Here is a 22,944-nt window from a genome sequence, read left to right on the forward strand (position 1 = left end):
ACAGTCTGGCTGTTACACGCAGACACACTACAGTCTGACTGTAACACAAACGCTACAGTCTGACTGTTACAGAAAAACACACTACAGTATGACTGTTACACACAAACAAACTACAGTCTGACTGTTACACACAAACACACTACAGTCTGATTGTAACACAAACACTACAGTCTGGCTGTTACAGAAAAACACACTACAGTATGACTGTTACACACAAACACACTACAGTCTGACTGTAACACACAAACATAGGACAGTCTGACTGTTAAACACAAACACACTACAGTTTGACTGTTAAACACAAACACACGTCAGTCTGACTATTACACACAAACACGCGTCAGTCTGACTGTTACACACAAACACACTGCAGTCTGACTGTAACACACAAACATGAGACAGTCTGGCTGTTACACACAAACACGCAGCAGTCTGACTGTTACAAACATGAGACAGTCTGACTGTTACACACAAACACACTACAGTCTGACTGTAACACACAACCTGGAGACCGTCTGGCTGTTACATGCAGACACACTACAGTCTGACTGTAACACAAACACTACAGTCTGACTGTAACACACAAACAGAAAAACACACTACAGTATGACTGTTACACACAAACACACTACAGTCTGACTGTTACACACAAACACACTACAGTCTGATTGTAACACAAACACTATAGTCTGGCTGTTACAGAAAAACACACTACAGTATGACTGTTACACACAAACACACTACAGTCTGACTGTAACACACAAACATAGGACAGTCTGACTGTTAAACACAAACACACGTCAGTCTGACTATTACACACAAAACACGCGTCAGTCTGACTGTTACACCCCTAACAGTCTGACTGTTACACACAAACACACTGCAGTCTGACTGTAACACACAAACATGAGACAGTCTGACTGTTACACACAAACACGCGGCAGTCTGACTGTTACAAACATGAGACAGTCTGACTGTTACACACAAACACACTACAGTCTGACTGTAACACACAAACTGGAGACAGTCTGGCTGTTACACGCAGACACACTGCAGTCTGACTGTTACACACAAACACTACAGTCTGACTGTTGCAGAAAAACACTCTACAGTATGACTGTTACACACAAACACACTACAGTCTGACTGTTACACACAAACACACTACAGTCTGACTGTTACACACAAACACACTACAGTCTGACTGTTACACACAAACACGCGACAGTCTGACTGTTACAAACATGAGACAGTCTGACTGTTACACACAAACACACTACAGTCTGACTGTAACACACAAACTGGAGACAGTCTGGCTGTTACACGCAGACACACTGCAGTCTGACTGTTACACACAAACATACTACAGTGTGACTGTAACACACAAACACGATACAGTCTGACTGTTACACACAAACACACTACAGTCTGACTGTTAAACACAAACACACTACCGTCTGACTGTTACACACAAACACGCGACAGTCTGACTGTTACAAACATGAGACAATCTGACTGGTCCACACAAACACACTACAGTCTGACTGTTACACACAAACACACTACAGTCTGACTGTTAAACACAAACACACTACGGTCTGACTGTTACAAACATGAGACAGTCTGACTGTTACACACAAACACACAACAGTCTGACTGTAACACAAACCCTACAGTCTGACTGTAACACACAAACACAGGACAGTCTGACTGTTAAACACAAACACTACAGTCTGACTGTAACACACAAACACAGGACAGTCTGACTGTTAAACACAAACACACTACAGTCTGACTGTTACACACAAACACACTACAGTCTGACTGTTAAACACAAACACACTACAGTCTGACTGTTACACACAAACACGCGACAGTCTGACTGTTACAAACATGAGACAGTCTGACTGTTACACACAAACACACTACAGTCTGACTGTAACACACAACCTGGAGACAGTCTGGCTGTTACACGCGTAACAGTCTGACTGTTACACACAAACACACTGCAGTCTGACTGTAATACACAAACATGAGACAGTCTGACTGTTACACACAAACACGCAGCAGTCTGACTGTTACAAACATGAGACAGTCTGACTGTTACACACAAACACACTACAGTCTGACTGTTACACACACACACACACACACACACACACACACACACACACACACACACACACACACTACAGTCTGACTGTTACACACAAACATGCAACAGTCTGACTGTTACAAACATGAGACAGTCTGACTGTTACACACAAACACACTACAGTCTGACTGTAACACACAACCTGGAGACCGTCTGGCTGTTACATGCAGACACACTACAGTCTGACTGTAACACAAACACTACAGTCTGACTGTAACACACAAACAGAAAAACACACTACAGTATGACTGTTACACACAAACACACTACAGTCTGACTGTTACACACAAACACACTACAGTCTGATTGTAACACAAACACTATAGTCTGGCTGTTACAGAAAACACACTACAGTATGACTGTTACACACAAACACACTACAGTCTGACTGTAACACACAAACATAGGACAGTCTGACTGTTAAACACAAACACACTACAGTTTGACTGTTAAACACAAACACACGTCAGTCTGACTATTACACACAAAACACGCATCAGTCTGACTGTTACACCCCTAACAGTCTGACTGTTACACACAAACACACTGCAGTCTGACTGTAACACACAAACATGAGACAGTCTGACTGTTACACACAAACACGCGGCAGTCTGACTGTTACAAACATGAGACAGTCTGACTGTTACACACAAACACACTACAGTCTGACTGTAACACACAAACTGGAGACAGTCTGGCTGTTACACGCAGACACACTGCAGTCTGACTGTTACACACAAACATACTACAGTGTGACTGTAACACACAAACACGATACAGTCTGACTGTTACACACAAACACACTACAGTCTGACTGTTAAACACAAACACACTACCGTCTGACTGTTACACACAAACACGCGACAGTCTGACTGTTACAAACATGAGACAGTCTGACTGTTACACACAAACACACTACAGTCTGGCTGTTACACACAAACACACTACAGTTTGACTGTTACACACAAACACGAGATACCCTTGTACTTGTGTGTTTAACAGTCAGACTAAGTACGTGTGGTCAGTAGGCTACAAAAGCACCAACTGCACATGCACAGGCTGTGTGAAGACGCTCGTTGCTAACCGCGCTTCTACAATCTGTCAATAAAACAATATAAAGACGTGCAATAACGCACGTTTGTTTGCTGTTCAAGCCGATCTACTGTGCATGTATGGAACACGTCCGCAGAGCGGACCACCAGCGCACACTTTTGGTAGTATAAATACAAGTAGTCCACGTCCGCGCTGTCCGTGTACGCATCCAGATTGCACACACGGAAAGTATAACACAGGTTTTACACACAAACACACAACTGTCTGACTGACATTTTCTATGGGCTTTTGCCCTTTTTATTCGTTTTTATTTAATGTTAGTACTTTAACTTATTTCAGTTAGTTCCCAAGGCAACATTTCCAATTTTCTAATTTTTTTTCATTTAATAATTCTATTTATCTAAATATTGATATATTTATATGCAGTAAACAAAAGTGATTTGAATAGTTTTAGTTAACAACACTGGATGCAGTGAAGCATTTATCCTTCATATACATGCATTATATATGAGGCCTTCCAATGATCATGATCATGCGTAATAAATCATAAATCATGATGATGTACTCACCTTAGTTAATGTCTTAATTAAGGTGTTGTTCATCCATGAAGTCATGAATGAAAGACTTTGAACTCATGTTAGTTCCTGATAATTCATGAGATATTAATGCATGAAGTAATGCATGCTTCACATATTAATTTATGCATGAATTCATGGTAATTCATGGACCCTTACCGTAAAGTGTTACCGAAAAAACATATATGTATATATATATATATATATATATATATATATATATATATATATATATATATAAGAACAAGAAGCATGTTTTGATTTATAGCTTTATAAATTGGTTTCATTGGCTTAATAGAAACAATAAAGCAGCTCTGTGTCTCTTCGAATATAATCAAGATATTCTTAATTTATTAGTTGCAGAAGCAAGTATAACAAAACAAACATGAATATTTCAGCATGCTGCATATGAAATTTGTGGTTTGATGTGAAGCGAGTACATTTATAGAGGTTAATCTCAGTCTCTCTGAGCATCTGGGCTCCCGGTGTCTTCTGTCGTCAATTATTAAGCATCGGGTCGGTCTCACCCCCGCCATCGCTCTAGTGTTCAGCTTCAAAATCAAATTAGCTAAGAGAGAGACAGCTCCAATCTCAACCTTCCCCGTGGCCTGAGCGCCTATGGCAAAAAGCAGTCACATTTCCAGCTTTCATTACTGCGCGTGGATGTAAACAGGCTCCTGAATGTCCAAAAACGCAGAACGTTTTTTCTGGGCATAGAAATCTCTTTCATTGTGTTGCTCATCTTGTCATTAATGTGATCCAGTAGAGCATCCGTTCAACTCGCAGGGTTCTGCTCAAACATCCAGGACAAAACACTTCTTCCTTAATATGTTTGTCTTATTTTCCAGTACAAATATGTAATCATTCTCAAATCAAGATATAATTACTGTTTTCTGAAGAAAAAAAAAATCTTAAGTGTTTACGCTTTAAACATGAAATATCTGCTGATGAGATCAGAAAAATAAACTTGTTTTCCATTTGAATTAAGTTTATTTTTCTGACCCCACTGGTGGATAGTTTATAAAAACTAAAAGCATTAAGTCACTTAATTTTGATACATTTTTTCAGTAAACAAGACTTAATGTCTTAATTTTGCTTCTCAAATAAATGCAACTTGATTTAAGGAAGTTTAGATATTTGTACTACAAAACAAGTGAAATGTGGAAGAATATAATCTTTTGCAGTGCATTTAGGTTTAGAGTTCAGAATCATGAACAATATTGGGTGTAATGTAACTAATTACTGAGAAGGATTACTCTTGATTTTTCTGTAATTGAGTTACTGTTATGTCTGATGTAATTGCATTAAATACTTTATAAGCTGTGAAACATAATCTATATAAAACAATAGTGGATTTAACATAGCAATGTAACATCTAAAAGAAAATCTGTTTTAATATAAAATTGGTAATCTCAAGAATCATTTATGCAACTTTATTTATTTGAAATAATTAAAAGAGACATTTCATGTCTGTCCTTGTGTTGTTCAACTGGTCGAGGTTGATATGGCATGCATTACTTTTTGAAATATAGTAATCTAATTACACTGTCGAAGATGTAATTAGTAGCTAGTAATTGTAGCTAGTAATTAATGACTTGTTCAGAGTAACTTACCCAAGACTGATCATGAATTCTGTGAAGGAGAGAAAGAGCTTTCAGAGATGTTTCCTTTTGTTTTGTTGCTGTGTTTGCTGCTTGTATTTTCATTTTCTCCATCTCAAAACTGCAGTTTAAGCAAAGAAAAGTGTGTATTTTTACTCTGAGTTGACGTAGGTGCTCTAGTTCAGGATTATTATGATTTAATTCTATGCAATTCTCACTATTAATGACATTTAATTTTCCAGTTAAAGTAGAGTATGTCTCTGGTAGTTTGTCTGGCTTAACTTCCATCACTCGCGATGGATTTGCAACAGACAGACTTTAGTGTCATTTGTTGCAGTTTTAAAAAATAAAAGCATGAATAAAGCTGCAATCATTACTCCAGTTACTGATGGTGCTCACGGTGGCACTTACTCACTCCAGACAATCATCATGAAACAAGTGAGAACGGCACTGCGCTGAGCATGAGAGATATTCGTTTGTACACATGAGTCATGATGCTATTCTGATGTTTTTCTTGTTGTCAACGCAACTGTCACAGGAGGCAAACTTTGACCAATCACAGACTACTGGAACAATGATTTCTACTCTATAACGAGATTTGTCACGAACATTGGGTTGTGCACACATTCACTGACTTGTGCGTCTGCGGATTGACGGTTTGAGAAGGTTCATCATTCAGATCTTTTCGCTCGTTTCCATCAATTCTCCTTCAAATGCATTTTAGAGAAGATACTAGAAGGTAATCATCAAGATTTAAGGTTCCTCTCCCACGATTGATCGATTCTGCCCTCTCTGGGAACAGATTGCTCTGGATTTCCTTGCGTATTGTAAGATATTCCAACAAATTTAATAAAAGCGGGAAAAATTGTTGTGCCTAGTGGCGCATTAACACATGGGCTTGTATAATTCACAAACTGGCGGTGTCAGTTACTGAATTATAAGACTCTATTCGGTGCCCTTGACAGATCGTTCCTCTAAACGGCTGGTCGCCTCCAGTGGCTTTTTCTAGCAATGGATATAAAAGATTTGTTGGCGGTGAACGGGCATTAATTTTATACCGAACCATTCCCCAGACTCTCAGCCCGCAGACGCATGCCTCTATGCTGGGGCTGTTGGGTGGGATGGGCTCTGTGAAAGATGCCATTAACATACTGTTTCCTTTTCAGCTTCTAACAGACATATGTGTGTTCTGAATGTTAATATCACCTTTTCTCCTGGTGGATTCTTTGGGCTTAATGAATCTGTTCATCAATATGCAAGCAGGATGGTCTTTTTGAAGGTTCTGCTGGTTAAGGGGAGGGTGCCGTGTTGATGCCATGGTTTGAGGAGGTTTCGCAAAGCGCACAGATCACAAGCAAACAGTCCTTCCCACCCTAAGCAATGTTTGTCATAGTAATTTGCCTCATCATATGAATAACAATAATGTGCATTATGTGTTTAAAAAGAACAATCTCTTCTGCACCCCGTTTTTCTAGATTCATGCTCCGTCTCAGGTGTTGATGCCACAGATGAAACTGTTTGACAAATCTGATCTGAATCCTAATGAATACTTGAATACGTCTTGTGTAATTTAACATTTTTGACATTCCTTGACAAGCCAGTTCCAGGGAAAAATGGGCTTTTGTTATTCATGGTGTGAGATTTCCAAGGGACAGGCTTATGGATAATTATCTTGAAAGATTTGGTCTGTGTTTTGGGGGGGGGGTCTTGTGGGACAGTAATTTGAAAATATCACCTTCGGTATCCCGGGGTGAGAGTGGGAAGTTTTGCATATAGATCCTCATCATTAGCAAGCTATCACCATGCCAATGGGGAGCGGGGATTATGAGCTTTATGAGCTCTGGGAAAACGTTCACTGAATGATGAATTCAAAACACTTTAGCAACTTTGAAACATGGGCTGAAATTTGTTTATCACTATCCCAGAACAATCTTACACAGCTTTCTTTTTGTAATTTTTTTTTCATGCAAAAATCATGCGGCCAATTTGTTGATGTAAGTGACCTGTACTATGTGGTTTGCTCTCTTCTTAAACATGCAGTCAGTGAATGGAGGTTAGCACAGCTAGCATTAGCATTAGCACAGACGTAGAACTGTTTTTGTAGGATTTTTACATGAATGTACATTCTAGCTGGTCTAGCACATGCTTAAGTTTTAATGTTTCTCTGTATTACTCTAACCCTGTAATGTATACGACTGTAATGCCTTAGCCTTAGCCTAGCTGTTTATAGTCTGATTTTAAATAGATGCTAACGTTTAAATTTAGAACTAACCTTATTAAGTCTTAGTGCTGTTCTAATGATGGTTCTTCTCTCTCTCTTTTGCATTAATTTGCTCGGGTTCCAACTAATGCCGTGTTCCTTCTCTCTTTCATCCTAGGAGGTGAACTAGTGTTGCCAATTATAACTGTGGATTCCCTTGACCCCCCGTCAATTGTGACTCGTTACCCCGTTATTCCCCCGCCCCCGACCTATCGCCCCTTCCTCACCTTGCTCGAGACCACCAAAGAGTCTCTCCCCTTTCCCGGCCGGCCCCCGTGTCCGCTGGACCAGGAGGACTGCGAAGAGCCCATGGAGGTCTCGGCCTACGGCTCGGGCGAGATGACGGAGTCCGACGATGAGGACTACTATAAAAACTCCCCCCTCGTCACTGAGCGGACCGTACTCCCCCCTCCCCCCGCGGCCGGGAACCCCCGAGGCGATCGGCCCTTTGCACGTTTGCCCGAGTCCCATCACCCGCCGCTCTCGTTCACACCCACGGCCCCCCCAGTGTCCCGGCTCAAACCAGGCATCAACAGCAGCCCCAACATCCCCGCGGGTAAAATGAACACCCGCGACCAGGTGCTGCTGCCGCCTGTTCAGCCGTCGGGCGACCCTGAACATGGCGGGCGGCACCGGCACATCCCAGGTATAACGTATCCTCCCAATTTCCCCCATGTGCCCACTACAGACCCCTCGTCGCCGGACCGAGGGCCTCCAGGAGCGGTGGAGGTGATCCGAGAATCCAGCAGCACGACGGGCATGGTGGTGGGCATCGTGGCCGCAGCCGCCCTCTGCATCCTCATCCTGCTGTACGCCATGTACAAGTATCGCAACCGCGACGAAGGCTCCTACCAGGTGGACCAGAGTCGCAACTACATCAGCAATTCGGCCACACAAAGCAATGGCGCCCTAGTGAAGGAGAAGCAGCCCGGCGCAGCCAAGACGGGCACAAAGAGCAAGAAGAACAAAGACAAGGAGTATTACGTCTGAGCTCGGCCTCCAGAGGGACCGAGGCAGAAGCGAGGGGGAGAAGGAGAGAGATAGGATGAGGAATGTAAAGGGAGGTCCGGGTATTTGTCTGCAGTTTACTGGTCACATTTAGAGCTCTGACATCAGTCTTCTTTAATTTCCCATCTTGTCTAGCTGTTGGCCTCATTTCCAGCAAGAGCTAAAGAGTTCAAAAGCGTCTAGGGTTCGGAATCATCCCCTCCCTCATTTCCATTTTTGATAGTTAATCCCTATTACAAAAAAAAAAAACTCTGCAAACGTTTTGTATTGAAGAAAAGTGGATTTTTCCTCACATGTAATTTGACGCTCTAGTTTGTTCTTTGTAAATACTACGTGAGTCCTCTATATTCAGATCTTCTCCTAACCTGATGTCAAAACACCCGCGTATGCCAGGCTGTTTGGGCGATCCATTGTTGCTCCATCAGAGCATTGGATGCGGTTGAAAATCGTTTGGGAACGAGAGCAGTTCAGCTGGAATGGCCTGGCATAGGTGACATTTCAGGAACAGATGGTGCCGAAAACGTTTAGCAGTCACACTCCTCCGTAATACTGCCAAAGCAGCTCCGTGTCAAATCCGTCTCCCTCTCTTTCCAAGTGCTTCATGTTTCCATCCTCCGCTCCCTTCATCCCTCTCATTCTTTGTTTCCCCGCACCCTTTCTTGGCTTGTTCTCTCTTTTTCTCCTTGTCCTTGGTGCTCAGGAGCAGATGCAACGTAATTATGTTGTTTCCAGCATGTGGTATTCAAAATGAAAAGAGACAAAAACTGTTTCTGTGGAGTCAAACAAATAAATATATATCTGTATATCAAACCGTTACAACTAGCCAAACATCTGTGGATGATCCCTTCAGCCGCCAGGACTCTCGGAAGCCCGTGTTCACCCCGCGTTCAAGCAAATATTCGTTGTGTGTTTTCCGGTTCCCCAGGCCTCTGTCCTGGACCCGCTGAGGATCTTGGTTTCTGCTCCACATTCAAGAATCTGAAACCCCCAACAGCAAATAGATATATTCATATACAGATATTTGAAAAGACAAAGGGACCCGAGCGACTGAAAGTCTGACGTGATTGATCAAGACCGACATCATGTCAACAAACCAACAAATCAGTGGAAAACAGCAGAGCAGGATGCTAGGATGTCTTTTGTTTTGTTTTCTATGTGTGTGTGCGTGTTTTTTTTTTTTTGTCACAATGTCAAAGGGAAAAGACAATAACGTTCCAGTTAATGTACATCCCATGTAGGGAACGTGAACTCACCTGCGTCTTTGACCACGTTCTCTCAGGAGGAAAGTAGGTATGAACTTTGCGCATTTAATGGAACGAACGCTCTTGAAAGAAAGACAAATGACTTGTTCCTTGGAAGATGTACATCTTGAACTCTAGTATTCTAATTTTCTCAACTCTATTAAAAGAACTAAACTCTACATTGAAAAGAAAATGTTTAAAAACAGTTTGTGAAATGTCTAAATATTTGAATCTCTTCCCAGTGCTAAAAAGAGATGTGTTTTTCCTAATTATCATCCCTAAGAAAAAAAGAAAAAAGAAAGAGCAGTGAAATGCAAAGATCAGTGAATCGGATTTCAGAGAGCAGATGCTCTTTTTAATATTAAACAACAAAATGTGATTTGGTTTACAAGAGAACATTTCCTTTACCAGGCGGGAGAGTATCTCTTTGTATCCAGAAGACTTTGATTGTTGACTTCATCCTCCGTTTAAATCATGTTGCTCGCTTTACCCAGCGTGTGGAGGGCTGTCCATACTCCATACTCACTCGACGAGGACCAGACATCATCATTTGATTTCACTCTTCCATCTCTGTGTGTTTGAGTGAGCGTTTGTGTGCTTGTTTGTCTGTGTGAGTGTGTTTCCATTCTCCTCAGCTCCCTTGTTCTTTCTAAATGTTATTGTAGAGTGTTCCAGTGAGATGAATCTGCATAAGTGTATATTAACAGAAGGGAATACAATTGGTTATATACTTCTTACACCCTGTGTCATGTGCTTATTTCAGATTCACACTTTTCTTACTTTCCTCACTTCAGCTCGACACAAACACTTTGAGAGTATAAACTAGAGTATTTATAGTACAGTGTAACTCTGGACTCATAAAACACATTTATGTGAGTGCTGGAAAGTCTTTAATTCTCATAATGCTATGTGGTTTCCTATTCAACATTTAAAATAGAGCAGAAAACATTATAATGATCAGATAATGAAACCTGTATAATCTCAAATTGGAGTCCTGATATGTTTCCAATGATCAGACTATCAAATTGACGCTTATAATATTGTAGTAGTACTATTGGTAGATATAAATATGGTTAATTTCTATATTATTTTAATTTATAATTCACTATCATTTTTATTGGGATGTCAATTTTTTAATTGTAGATGCTAATTAATGTTAGTTTTATTTCCTATCATTGGTCATTAATCACTATCCTATGGTGTTCGTTCGGTCCAGCTGCGATAGGCCTGTTTTCATTGTTCATCTACACAGTCTCTGACCACTGAATCGCATAATACGACCGTCAGGTCAGACGCTGTCAAAAACAGTTCAGCTTTTACAGCATGATTTATATTGTTGAACCGCAATGTGAAGTGAAAAAAGTCAAGGTGGAAAAAAATAGTCTTGGACCCTTCCTGAGCCTAGGTCTTAAGAATTTGTTTTCTCTCTTTGCAAATGTAACCGGTGTAGTCTGCGTTATGTTTTTGTTTTGGATGGAATGACCACACGGACATTAGCTGACGGTTCGACTCTTCTTTTAATCTGATAAAACAAAATTATGTATACGGTGTGAATTCGCCCTTTTCTCCTTTCTGTAACATGAATGTAAAGTGCAATGTAATCAGCATGTGCTTCAAGTTCACATCGGACAGAAAACTGATCAAACTTGATGGAAATATGAAAACAATCAAATATACAGGTAAAATAATGTCACAGATATGATTTAAATGACAAATTTAAGTACAAAAGTAATTCAAAAGAAAAAGATGTAATTAGATTAATCAGAGCTCATTAGGAACCCACCTCTCCCATGCAGAGACAATGCTGAAAGGGAAGAGGAGGTGCAAAGACAGGAAATTAGTTTCAACACTGCAAAAGGGGCAGGTGCACACACACAGACAGGCATATCAGGTACGCATTTGAACATTTTGTGTAATTCTAAATACACATGAACATAATACTTTCTGTACCCGTTACACAAATTGTTTCTTTTCTGAAAAATGTTTTTCTCTCTCTTTTCATTTTTTTTTCCTAAACAGCAACACGAGAGGGAAACAAACGGAAGTCCTGAACCAAAACATGAAAAGCAGTGTGTTATTTCCTGCTAGTCCTAAGAATATGTCTCTCACTGTCTTTTTGTTTGTTTTGTTTTTTTGTTTGTTTTTCTCCCTCTCCTAAGACTCTCCAATTTATATCCTTTTTTCCCAGATTTTTTTTTCTCTCTCCAAAATTTTTATTCATCTACCAAAAAAAAATTCCCTTTTCAAAAAGAAAAAAGAAATCAATTGAACGTTGGGCAAACAGGACAGTCAAGACAAGAGTCGTAGCAGCTGTCTAACATTAGACAGACCAACAAACATATATGCACATATAACGTCATATATGCATATATTTAATCTGATTTTGTCTTGATTTTGATTTGCAAAACCTTCTTGTAAATGTATTTATTCAAGTCTAAATACAGAAAGCAATGTAAGCATTAGATTTCATGCTAAATTCTAGTGGCAGCTCATGGCCAAGGTTGGTACTGCATGATAGTGCTCTTTCTCTCTCTCTCTCTCTCTCTCTCTCTCTCTCTTGCGCATGTGCGTGTTTGGCGTGGTGAGGAGTGTGAGGTGTTTGATTGATCTTTAAATACTTCTCTTTTTTTCCATACTTTATGGGGTTCTTTTTCTCACCGTAGTTTAAAATTAATTGTGAAGTAGTAAGAACTTGTTTTTTATTTTGGTTGCATCCATTCGTGGATGATAAACATGGCCTCGCCTTCTAATGAGGGAACGCCGGTTTTCTCCATTGGAAATGGTTGCAAATGTTTTCCCGATCAAATTTGTACGGTGGAGGATGTACTTATGGCTATGGGAAAGATTGTTGGCCATGATAAGATTGTTTCGGCGTCTAGGATGAACAAGGCCGTTGTTGTGTTTTTAGAAGAAGAGAAATATGTGAATGTGCTTGTAGAGAGTGGAATTGAGATGTCGGACACGTTTGTGCAGGTGACACCTCTGCGTTCCCCTGCGACGCGTGTCATAATCTCGAATGCGCCCCCGTTCATAAAAAACGAAGCGATAATAAAAGAACTAAGTCGTTTTGGAAAATTTGCGAGTGCAATTAGAGCTGTTCCGCTCGGCTGTAAGAACGATGCACTGAAGCACGTAATGTCTTTTCGGAGACAGGTTTTCATGTTTTTGCAAGCACCTACAAAGTTTTTGGAAGTGTCTTTCCGTATACAACACGGTGAAAGCTCTTACATGATTTTCGCAACAACGGAAAATATGCAATGTTTTGAATGTGGGGACTTAGGCCACAAGAAATTGTTTTGTCCTCACAGAAAACAAAATGAGGAGAAAAGTGCAGAGACTGAAAACATTGAAATGAGAAATCAGTCGGATTGCGGTAAAACGGACAAAACTGAAAAAAGACCCACGCTTTTAAAAGAGACGTCGGCGCAATCGAAAAATAAAAAACAAAAAGTACAAAATGAAAAACAAATTGAGGAGACTCAGGATAAAAGCCCAACTAACAGTGGACGTACTCATTCCCTTGAGAACATAGGCCCACAGCTCTCAGAGGGACAGGTTGAGTTAGATAAGGAGCCAATGTCAAGATTAGAGGTGAGTGACTCTTCTTTTCCTAAAGTGCTTAGTGTTTCAGAAGGAGCTGATCAGAGTATTATATGTGGCAAGGATATGGAAATTGAAAAGGCTTGTGGAAGTGGTTTACAATTTGTTGAGAATGATGATGATGATGTGTGTGTAGATGAATCAAGATGTGATAGTGACAGTTGTTCAGAAGTTTTTGAGTTTGAGTTGAGTCAATCATCTGAGGATTTGTATACTGTGGAAGAAGTTAATGATTTTCTGGATCAAACAAAAGGACAGAAAGTTGATGTCCTGAAGTTTTTTTTCTGATGCTGCCAAATTCTTGAGGTCAGTTATGAGTGTACAGAAGAGTGTAGGTAGTGACGTTATATCAAAACAAAAGAGATTTCGTTTGAAGAAACTGGCTACAGTAGTTCGTAAAAGTTTAAAAGGAAAGAGAAAGAATAAATAGGTTGACATGGTGATGAGTGCTGCTCTTATCTTTTTCCTTCTCTGTCTTTTTTCTTTCTTGTTTCTTTTCCCCTCATTTAACATGCAAATCTTAAGAATTAGTTCCTTAAATGTTAATGGAGCGAGGAGTAGAGATAAACAAGGCTTATTAACTGAGTTTCTTAAGCTTAAAGAATCGCATGTAACTTTTTTACAAGAAACTCATAGCGATGAGAGTAATGAGGCAGATTGGGGATTGTGTTGGGAGGGCAGTTACTCTTTAAGCCATGGAACACATTTAGTGAAGTGAAGTGAAGTGACATTCAGCCAAGTATGGTGACCCATACTCGGAATTCGTGCTCTGCATTTAACCCATCCAACGTGCACACACACACAGCAGTGAACACACACACACACACACAGCAGTGAACACACACACACACAGCAGTGAACACACACACACCCGGAGCAGTGGGCAGCATTTATGCTGCAGCGTCCGGGGAGCAGTTGGGGGTTTGGTGTCTTGCTCAAGGGCACCTCAGTCGTGGTATTGAGGGTGGAGAGAGCGCTGGACATTCACTCCCCCCACCTACAATTCCTGCCGGCCGGAGACTCGAACCCGCAACCTTCGGATTACAAGTCCGACTCTCTAACCATTAGGCCACGACTTCCCCACCATTTAAGTGCTGGGGTAGCCATACTTTTTTCACCTTACCTCAATGTTGATGTATTGTCAAGCGTAGAATTAGAAAAAGGTCGCCTTCTTGTTGTAAAAACAAAAATTGATGAATACAATTTTATATTTGTTAATATTTATGCTCCAAACAGAAGTGCAGATAGAATAATTCTATTTAAAAAACTGAGTGAATATTTGAGAAATGTAAATGCTGATGATTTCCTAATAGTAGGAGGTGACTGGAATTGTACAGTTGATTTTACATTAGATAGGAATAATACTGAACCAGATTTTGAAGCGCCTGCTTTGTTAAAAAAATGTTATCTTTCAAAACTATTTGTTGGATGTGTGGAGAGAGAGGAATTTAAAAGTAAAAAAATATACTTGGGTAAAAATTTCACAAGGGAGAATAAGTGCAGCTAGATTAGATAGATTCTATGTTTGTAAGAGAACTAATAACAGGATTGTGGCTGCGAACATTGTACCATGTAGTTTTTCAGACCATCATTTTGTTTCTTGTAATTTTACTTTGTCACGAACTCAGTGCAAAAGTCCTTACTGGAAATTGAATGTACGTTTATTTCAGGAGAAAGACTTTATTGAGAGATTCAAATGTTTTTGGGGTTTTTGAGTTTCTCAGAAAGGTGAATATGAAAACTTAATTCAGTGGTGGGAATTGGGAAAAACACAAATTAGAATTTTTTGTCAACAGTTTTCTTCTTTCTCTACAACACGAATTAAGAGAAAAATCAACGAATTAGAAAAGGAAATAGTACAGATTACTTCGAATGTGGTGCTGCAACCAGATACTGTAATGACTGATGTGTTATGTGAGAGAAAGAATACTCTTACATCTCTTTTACAAGTGCAAGCTAAGGGGGCACTTATAAGGTCACGTTTTTTTGTCAGTGCGTGATATGGATAACCAACTACATATTTTTTTAATCTTGAAAAAGTCTCAAAAAAGCAGAGTGTAATGCATTGTCTGACATTCCCAGATGGGTCTAAAACGTCTGACCCAAAGAAGATGAGGAACATTGCTGTGGACTTTTATTCAGAACTCTTTAGAGCTGAAAGCTGTGATTCACAGAGTACATCGGACTTGTTTGAACAACTTCCTACTCTTAATGAAAAACAGCGAGAACGCTTGGACAGTGTTTTTTCTTTTCAAGAACTTACTGAAGCAGTACAACTAACCTGGTCGTGCACCAGGTATTGATGGTCTGCCGGGGGAATTCTATAAAGTCATGTGGGGAATCCTAGGTAAAGACTTCTATGAGGTGGTACAGAAATGTTATGAGGAACAATATCTTCCCAGGAGTTGTCAGAGGGCTGTTCTTGTTCTTATTCCCAAAAAAGGAGACATAAGTCTCATGAAGAACTGGAGACCCGTTTCCATCCTCACCACTGATTATAAAATTCTGGCAAAAGTTTTGGTCAATAGACTGAAGTGTGTTTTGGGTAATATCATTCATAAGGATCAATCATATTGTATTCCGGATAGAACTATTTATGATAACATTTCTCTAGTGAGAGATTTACTGGATTATTGTAAATTAAATGGTATCAATTTAGGTCTTCTTTCATTAGATCAAGAGAAGGCATTTGATCGTGTAGATCATGAGTATTTATTCAGAACAGTTGTGGTGATGGGTTTTTACTTTGGATTAAGACTTTGTATACAAATGCTTCATGTTTAGTGAAAATTGGAGGAGATTTAAGTCCACCAATTCAAATGCAAAGAGGAATCAGACAGGGATGTCCTTTGTCTGGTCAGTTGTATGCATTAGCAGTTGAACCTTTGTTGCGTTTATTTAGGAGAAATGTGTCTGGTATATGTATAGGAAATAGTATTCATAATGAAATTAAGCTCACCGCATATGCAGATGATATTACTGTTTTTGTGAAGAATCAAAAAGATGTAGACACAATTAGTAAGTGTCTATGTTTATATGAAAAGGCATCATCTGCAAAGTTAAATTGGAGTAAAACGGAAGCTTTGTGGTGTCTTGAACATTCTACAGAAGTCTTACCAGTCATTCCTGAAAATGTAAAATGGGGAAAAATAAGTTTTAAATTTTTAGGGATTTATTTAGGAAGTGAAGAGTTTAAAAAAAAGAATTGGGAGAATGTAAAGGATAAAGTATGTGCTAAGTTGTCTAAATGGAACTGGTTGCTGCCTCAGCTATCGTATAGGGGAAGAGTGCTGGTTATCAACAATTTAGTGGCATCCACCCTGTGGCACAGGCTAAATGTTCTGGACCCACCAATGGACTTTTTTGTGGATATCCAGAGAGTTCTTGTTAATTTTTTTCTGGACTGGAAAGCACTGGGTGAAAGAGGCAGTCTTGTATCTACCAGTTCATGAAGGAGGACAAGGCCTAATTGATTTAAAATCCAGGTATGCGGCTTTTCGTCTTAAGACTGTCCAACAACTTCTTTACCATCAAGATCAGAATTGGATGGAAGTGGCATGTGCCCTCTTGAGGAGGGTGGGTCGTCTGGGTCTCGACAGACATCTGTTCTTAATGAACTTGAAGAATATGGACCTTAACGGACTCACATCTTTTTATGCTTCAGCTTTACAAGTGTGGCAGATTTTTTCTGTGGAAAGAGTTAATGTCTGGAATTTGGAAGAACCTTTGTTTTTTAATGGACTTTTGTCTACTGAACTGCTGAATTCAGCCACTCTACGTAATAATCTGATAAAAGATGGCATTTGTAAGATTGGACATTTAAAGATTAACAACCAGTGGTTTACAGCGAAAGAATTGCATCATAAAACAGATATTCGGTCTCTTCGAGTTCTTCAACGATTGCTGGAGGAAATAAAGAATCTTTTGTGTCTTCGGATATTATATTTGGAGAACTTTGAAGGATTATTCCCTGAAATACGTGTGTCTGCGGAAGTGGGAGATTGGGAAGAGACTGAAGGGAGTCTATTGACTTTTAGAACACCTGAACTTGGAAACTTTGAACTTCTTTCCAAGAAAGCCCTGTATACGATTTGTGTTAAAACTCTTAATCTAAGAGCTCTTGACAAAGTGATCGAGTCAAAGTGGATCGGAGTGGTTGAGCAAGGATCTTCCCCGAAGGGTAGTTGGAGGTCCCTATACAAGAGGCCCACTGAAAAAAGATTAGGTGATTTTCAGTGGCGGATTGTACACTGGGCAATAGCCACAAACAGATACAAAGCACATCTGGATCCTTTGCATAGTGTAGAGTGTAGTTTTTGTGGGGAATCTGAAACAGTTAATCATCTTTTTGTTGAATGTTCAAGATTAAGTGGACTTTTTTGGTTGTTAAAAGAAGTTTGCCAAAGGTTAGGTTTTTTGTTTACTAATGGGTTATTTATATTTGGGCCAAAATATAGTGCTGCAAATAAACAAAAAGTGAATTTTATTTTTGGTAAAGCAAAGATGGCAATTTGGTTAACTAGGAAAAACAAGACTCTTAATTTAAGTAGAGTAGATCCAGTGCATATGTTAAAAGGTTTTATAAAGGGACGCTTGATGCTGGAGTTTGCTTATTATGAAATGATCAATGATATTGAGACTTTTTTTTTATGTGGGGAACCGAAGGTGTGTTGTGTAAGCCCAGTGAAGGGCAAGATTATCAGATAAGTTTTGGTGTTATAAAAGATAATTTTTTTTTTTTAAGGTGTTTGAATAATGTTTTAAGGTGGTTTTGATTATGTTTTGCAAAACTTATTGTAAAATAAATCAGATTTTAAAGGTCTCTCTCTCTCTCTCTCTCTCTCTCTCTCTGTCTCTCTCTCTCTCTCTTTCAATTCAATTCAATTCAATATGTGCTTTATTGGCATGACAATTGTTACAATGTATTGCCAAAGCATAGTGTTTACATTAAATATAGAACAAGTATGTATAAAAAAAAAAAAAAAAAAATACATGCATGTATAATTAAACAAAATAGAACAAATCAATTCTAGAATTCTGTGAACAGTTTAAAAGTGTGTGTTTGTGTGTGTGTGTTTGTTTGTGTGTGTGTGTGTGTGTGTGTGTGTTTGTGTTTGTGTGTGTGTGTGTGGCGCATCACTGATTTGTTGACTCCTCCCTCTTTTTGTGACAGGCATCAGTGTATCTTGCTGCTAGTGAGATACAATCTTGTTTTTCACCAAATAAATACTGAAGTTGTGTTTTCTTGTTTAACATTTTGAAGTCAGGGTAAAGTGTTTCAAATTGTGGATAAAATGCCTCTCTAATGTGTTGATAGTTAGGACAGCTGGTGAGGAAGTGTTGCTCTGTCTCCACTTCTCCATGAGTACAGTATGGACAGATGCGGCTCTCTCTGGGCAGCCAGTGCTGTCGATATCTGCCCGTCTCTATAGTCAGAGTATGACCGCTCAGTCTGTACCTCGTCATCTGTCTTCTTAGTTTACAGTCTTTCACTGTACTCAGATATTCTGCAGTTGTGGAATCTCTATTTAGGGCCAAATAACATTCAAGTTTACTTTGTTTTTCTGTTGTTTCTTTCCAATAGGTTAGATAATTGTCTTTTTCTTCTTTTATAATTTGGTTGGGCCAAATGTTGTGGCTGATTATTTGAGTGTCCTGCTGCTGGATGTTAGTCATGTTAGTCTGTGTTTGCAGCTTCAGGACCATCTGAATCAGGGGACTTTTTTCAGGGTTCACTTCATGGTTTTTAAGGGCTTTAAAATGATAAGAGTTGGGGTCGCTCATTTTTAAATGTTTCCAAAATTTGATGGCTCGTTTCTCAATGTGCATTAGTAGAGGGTATTGGCCTAATTCTGCCCTGCATGCGTTGTTGGGTGTGCTCCTCTGTACTCCGAGGATACTCTTACAGAACTCAGCATGCAGGGCTTCAAGCGGATTTTTGTCCCATTTCTCAAATTGGTGATTTAGGAGAGGACCCCACACTTCACTGCCATATAATGCAATAGGTTCTATGACTGATTGGAATATTTTGAGCCAGATTCTAATTGGTATTTGAATTTGGATAGATTTTTTGATGGCGTAAAAGGCCCTTCTTGCTTTCTCTTTCAGTTCATTCACAGCCAAATTTAGTTTACCAGTTGCATTTATCTTCAGCCCGAGGTATGTGTAGTTTGTGGCATGTTCAATATTGGTCGTACCAAGGGTGAAATTGTGTCTCTTTCCCTGAAGTCTGGGTCTTTTCTGAAATGTTAGTACTTTGGTTTTGTTAGGATTAATAGTCAGGGCCCAGGTCTGACAGAACTTGTGCAGGATGTCCAGGTTCTGCTGTAGACCCTCTTCTGTTGGAGACAGCAGAACCAGATCATCTGCAAACAGCAAGAACTTAATGTTGGAGTCATGTAGTGTGAGGCCAGGTGCTGCTGATTGTTCCAGGAGTTTTGCCAGTTCATTAATGTAGATATTGAAGAGGGTCGGTGATAGTGGACAGCCCTGCCTCACACCCCGCCCTTGAGTGAAGAACTCTGTTCGTTTATTTCCAATTTTAATTGCGCATTGATTGTTTGAATACATTGTTTTTATAATATTGTATGTTTTACCCCCAATACCTGATTCTAGAAGTTTTGGCAGCAGACCTTCATGCCAAATTGAATCAAAGGCCTTTTGGAAATTATTTTTATTTTATTTATTTTTTTACCTTTATTTAACCAGGAAAATCTCTCTGAGATTAAAAATCTCTTTCACAGGAGAGTCCTGGCCAAGAATGGACAGCAGTTACAGTCACGACTTACAGATTGAAACAACAAATACACAAATTAAACAGTTAAAAACAAGTACAGATCAATGAGTCTTCTTCGAGTGACCGAATAATAGATTTAAAATGTTCCATAGGCACCAAAGTTTGTAATTTCAATTTCGTTTGGAGTAAATTCCATTCAAAAGGAGCTGCGTAAATAAAAGTCCTTTTCCCCAGTTCAGTTCTCACAAATGGAACAGAAAGAGTAAAACAGTTATCAGACCGGAGGGAATATTTCCCAACACTTTTCTTTTGAATTAGACAACCTAGATACAAAGGCAACAACCCCAGAATAGTTTTATAAATGATTAGGTAATAATGAATTTTCCTTCTAATAGACAAAGATGGCCAGGATACTCTATTATACAATATGCTGTGATGAGTTAAACGTTTACAATCTGATATAAATCTCAAAGCACTGTGATAAACAGCATCCAAAGAAGAGAGAAGTTGAGAGGAAGCAAATTGATACACCACATCACCATAATCGAGTACCGGCAAGAAAGTAGCAGAAATTAACCACTTTCTTACATTAAAAGAAAAGCAAAACTTGTTTCTAAAATAGAACCCAAGCTTTATTTTAAATTTTTTCTTTAAATTAGTTATGTGAGACTCAAAAGATAATTTATCATCGATAGTGATGCCAAGATATTTATGTTCTTTCACTAACTCAATCACATTACCTTGCAAAGTCTGAGAGGAATGAAAGTGTCTACTGTCTTTTTCGAGCTTGAGAATAACATGATTTTAGTTTTATCTACATTCAGAACAAGTTTTAGTGTTTGGAGCCGAGACTGAATAACATCAAAAGCTGCTTGAAGTTTAAGCAAGGCTTGCTGTTTCGAAGGTGCACCACAATACATAACAGTATCATCTGCATAAAAGTGAAAATGAACATCTTGATTATCATGATCAATACTGTTAATGTAGATAGTAAATAAAAGAGGCCCCAACACGGATCCTTGGGGAACACCTTTAACAATCTCCAATAGTCCTGAGTTTTTACCCTCAGCCTGAACACATTGAGTTCTATTACTTAAATAATTTTTAAACCAGAAAATAACATGATTTGATAAGCCAACACTCCTTAATCTATGCAGCAGTATCTCGTGATCCACTGTGTCGAAAGCCTTTGATAAATCAATAAAAAGGGAAGCGCAGTAATCACCTTTATCAACTAATCCCACAATGTCATTCAAAACTTTCAGAACGGCTGTTGTGGTACTATGTTTTTTACGAAACCCAGATTGATTACTCGATAAAACTTTGTGTAAATTCAAATAACAAGTCACTTGATCACTAATAAAACTTTCTAAAATTTTTGATAGGACACAAAGCTTTGAGATTGGCCTATAATTATCTAATATAGCAGGGTCTCCCCCTTTTAATAAAGGAACAACAAAAGCTGATTTCCAGATTTCCGGAATAACACCAGTATCTATTGAAAGATTAAAAAGATAAGTTAAAGGGGTCGAAATAATATCAGCTGCCATTTTCAAATAGATAGTTTCCACACAATCAGGACCTGGTGATTTATTTGTATCAAGCGATTTAAGTGCTTTATGGACATCAGAACTCTTGATGTGTACAAAAGTGAACTCCTTTTTAGGAATAGTTTCTGCACTAACAAAGTCATTATTTGAGGACCAAAAATTATGTGACTCAAATAAAGACCCAGAGTCAATAAAATGCTTATTAAAATGGTTAAGTATTTGCTCTTTATCAGATATGATAATAGAATCCATAGTTATACGTGAAGGGAAATCAGATGATTTTTTGTTCCCTGCTATATACTTTATATTCTGCCAAAATTTTTTAGGATTATTTAAATTTGTCGTTGTATTTGCAATAAAATAATCTGCTTTAGCTTTTCTAATGGCGACTGTACATTTATTTCGAAGCTGTCTGAAACAAATCCAATCAGAATCTGAATCAGATTGCCTGGCTTTTGCCCAAGCAGCATCCCGCTCACGTATAAGAATAGACAATGCTGCAGAAAACCAAGGATTATCCCTGCCTTTAACTCGAAATTTCTTCAATGGTGCATGTCTATTAAGAACCGATGTAAGACCATCATAAAAATATTGCCAAGCAAACTCGACATCGGGAATGAGGAAGATCCTTTCCCAATCATAAGTAGCAAGGTCTTGAAGAAAACATTGCTCATTAAAATATTTCAAACACCTTTTTGTAATAATACGTGATTTCTGTTTAGGTAATTTTGTATCTCTAGCTGTGGCAACAACACAATGGTCACTAACATCATTTGCATATACTGAGGCCAATGAATATTTGTGTGGAACATTTGTAAAAATAAGATCAAGTAATGTTGACTTTTTATAATCCTTCAAATTTGGTCTAGTCGGTGTCTCAACTAGCTGAGAAAGGTTAAGAGTATCACAAATTAATTTAAGACCATCAGAAGCTGACTGCAACCAATTCACATTAAAATCACCCAGAAGAAGAAGCTCCTTGTAATCCAACGATGTCACTGTGTGCATCAGAGATGAAATGGCGTCATTATTAGCTGAAGGAGGTCTGTAGCAACCAACTACAGTGAGATGTATAGTTTTAGAGACAATGATACTTAAAGCTAGTAACTCATATTGTTTAACCACTGATTCGGAAGGTAATACGGTAGCTTCAAATCTATCCTTG

General features: G+C 38.9%; 1 protein-coding gene across 1 annotated transcript in view; it reads left to right on the forward strand.

Annotated features, from left to right (window-relative positions):
- Positions 1–8,634, forward strand: part of LOC306888454 (neurexin-2-like) — a gene marked incomplete at its 3' end in the record, with an annotated part of 552,351 nt that extends 543,717 nt beyond the window's left edge. Inside the window, exon 21 of the mRNA XM_079446766.1 lies at positions 8,333–8,634. Within this exon, the coding sequence (XP_079302892.1) occupies positions 8,333–8,634 (302 nt within the window). The remainder of the gene's footprint in view (positions 1–8,332) is intronic.
- Between the last annotated feature and the right edge of the window lie 14,310 nt (positions 8,635–22,944).

The sequence above is a fragment of the Barbus barbus genome (genome assembly GCF_936440315.1).
Source record: "Barbus barbus genome assembly, chromosome: 2".
Taxonomy (NCBI): domain Eukaryota; kingdom Metazoa; phylum Chordata; class Actinopteri; order Cypriniformes; family Cyprinidae; genus Barbus; species Barbus barbus.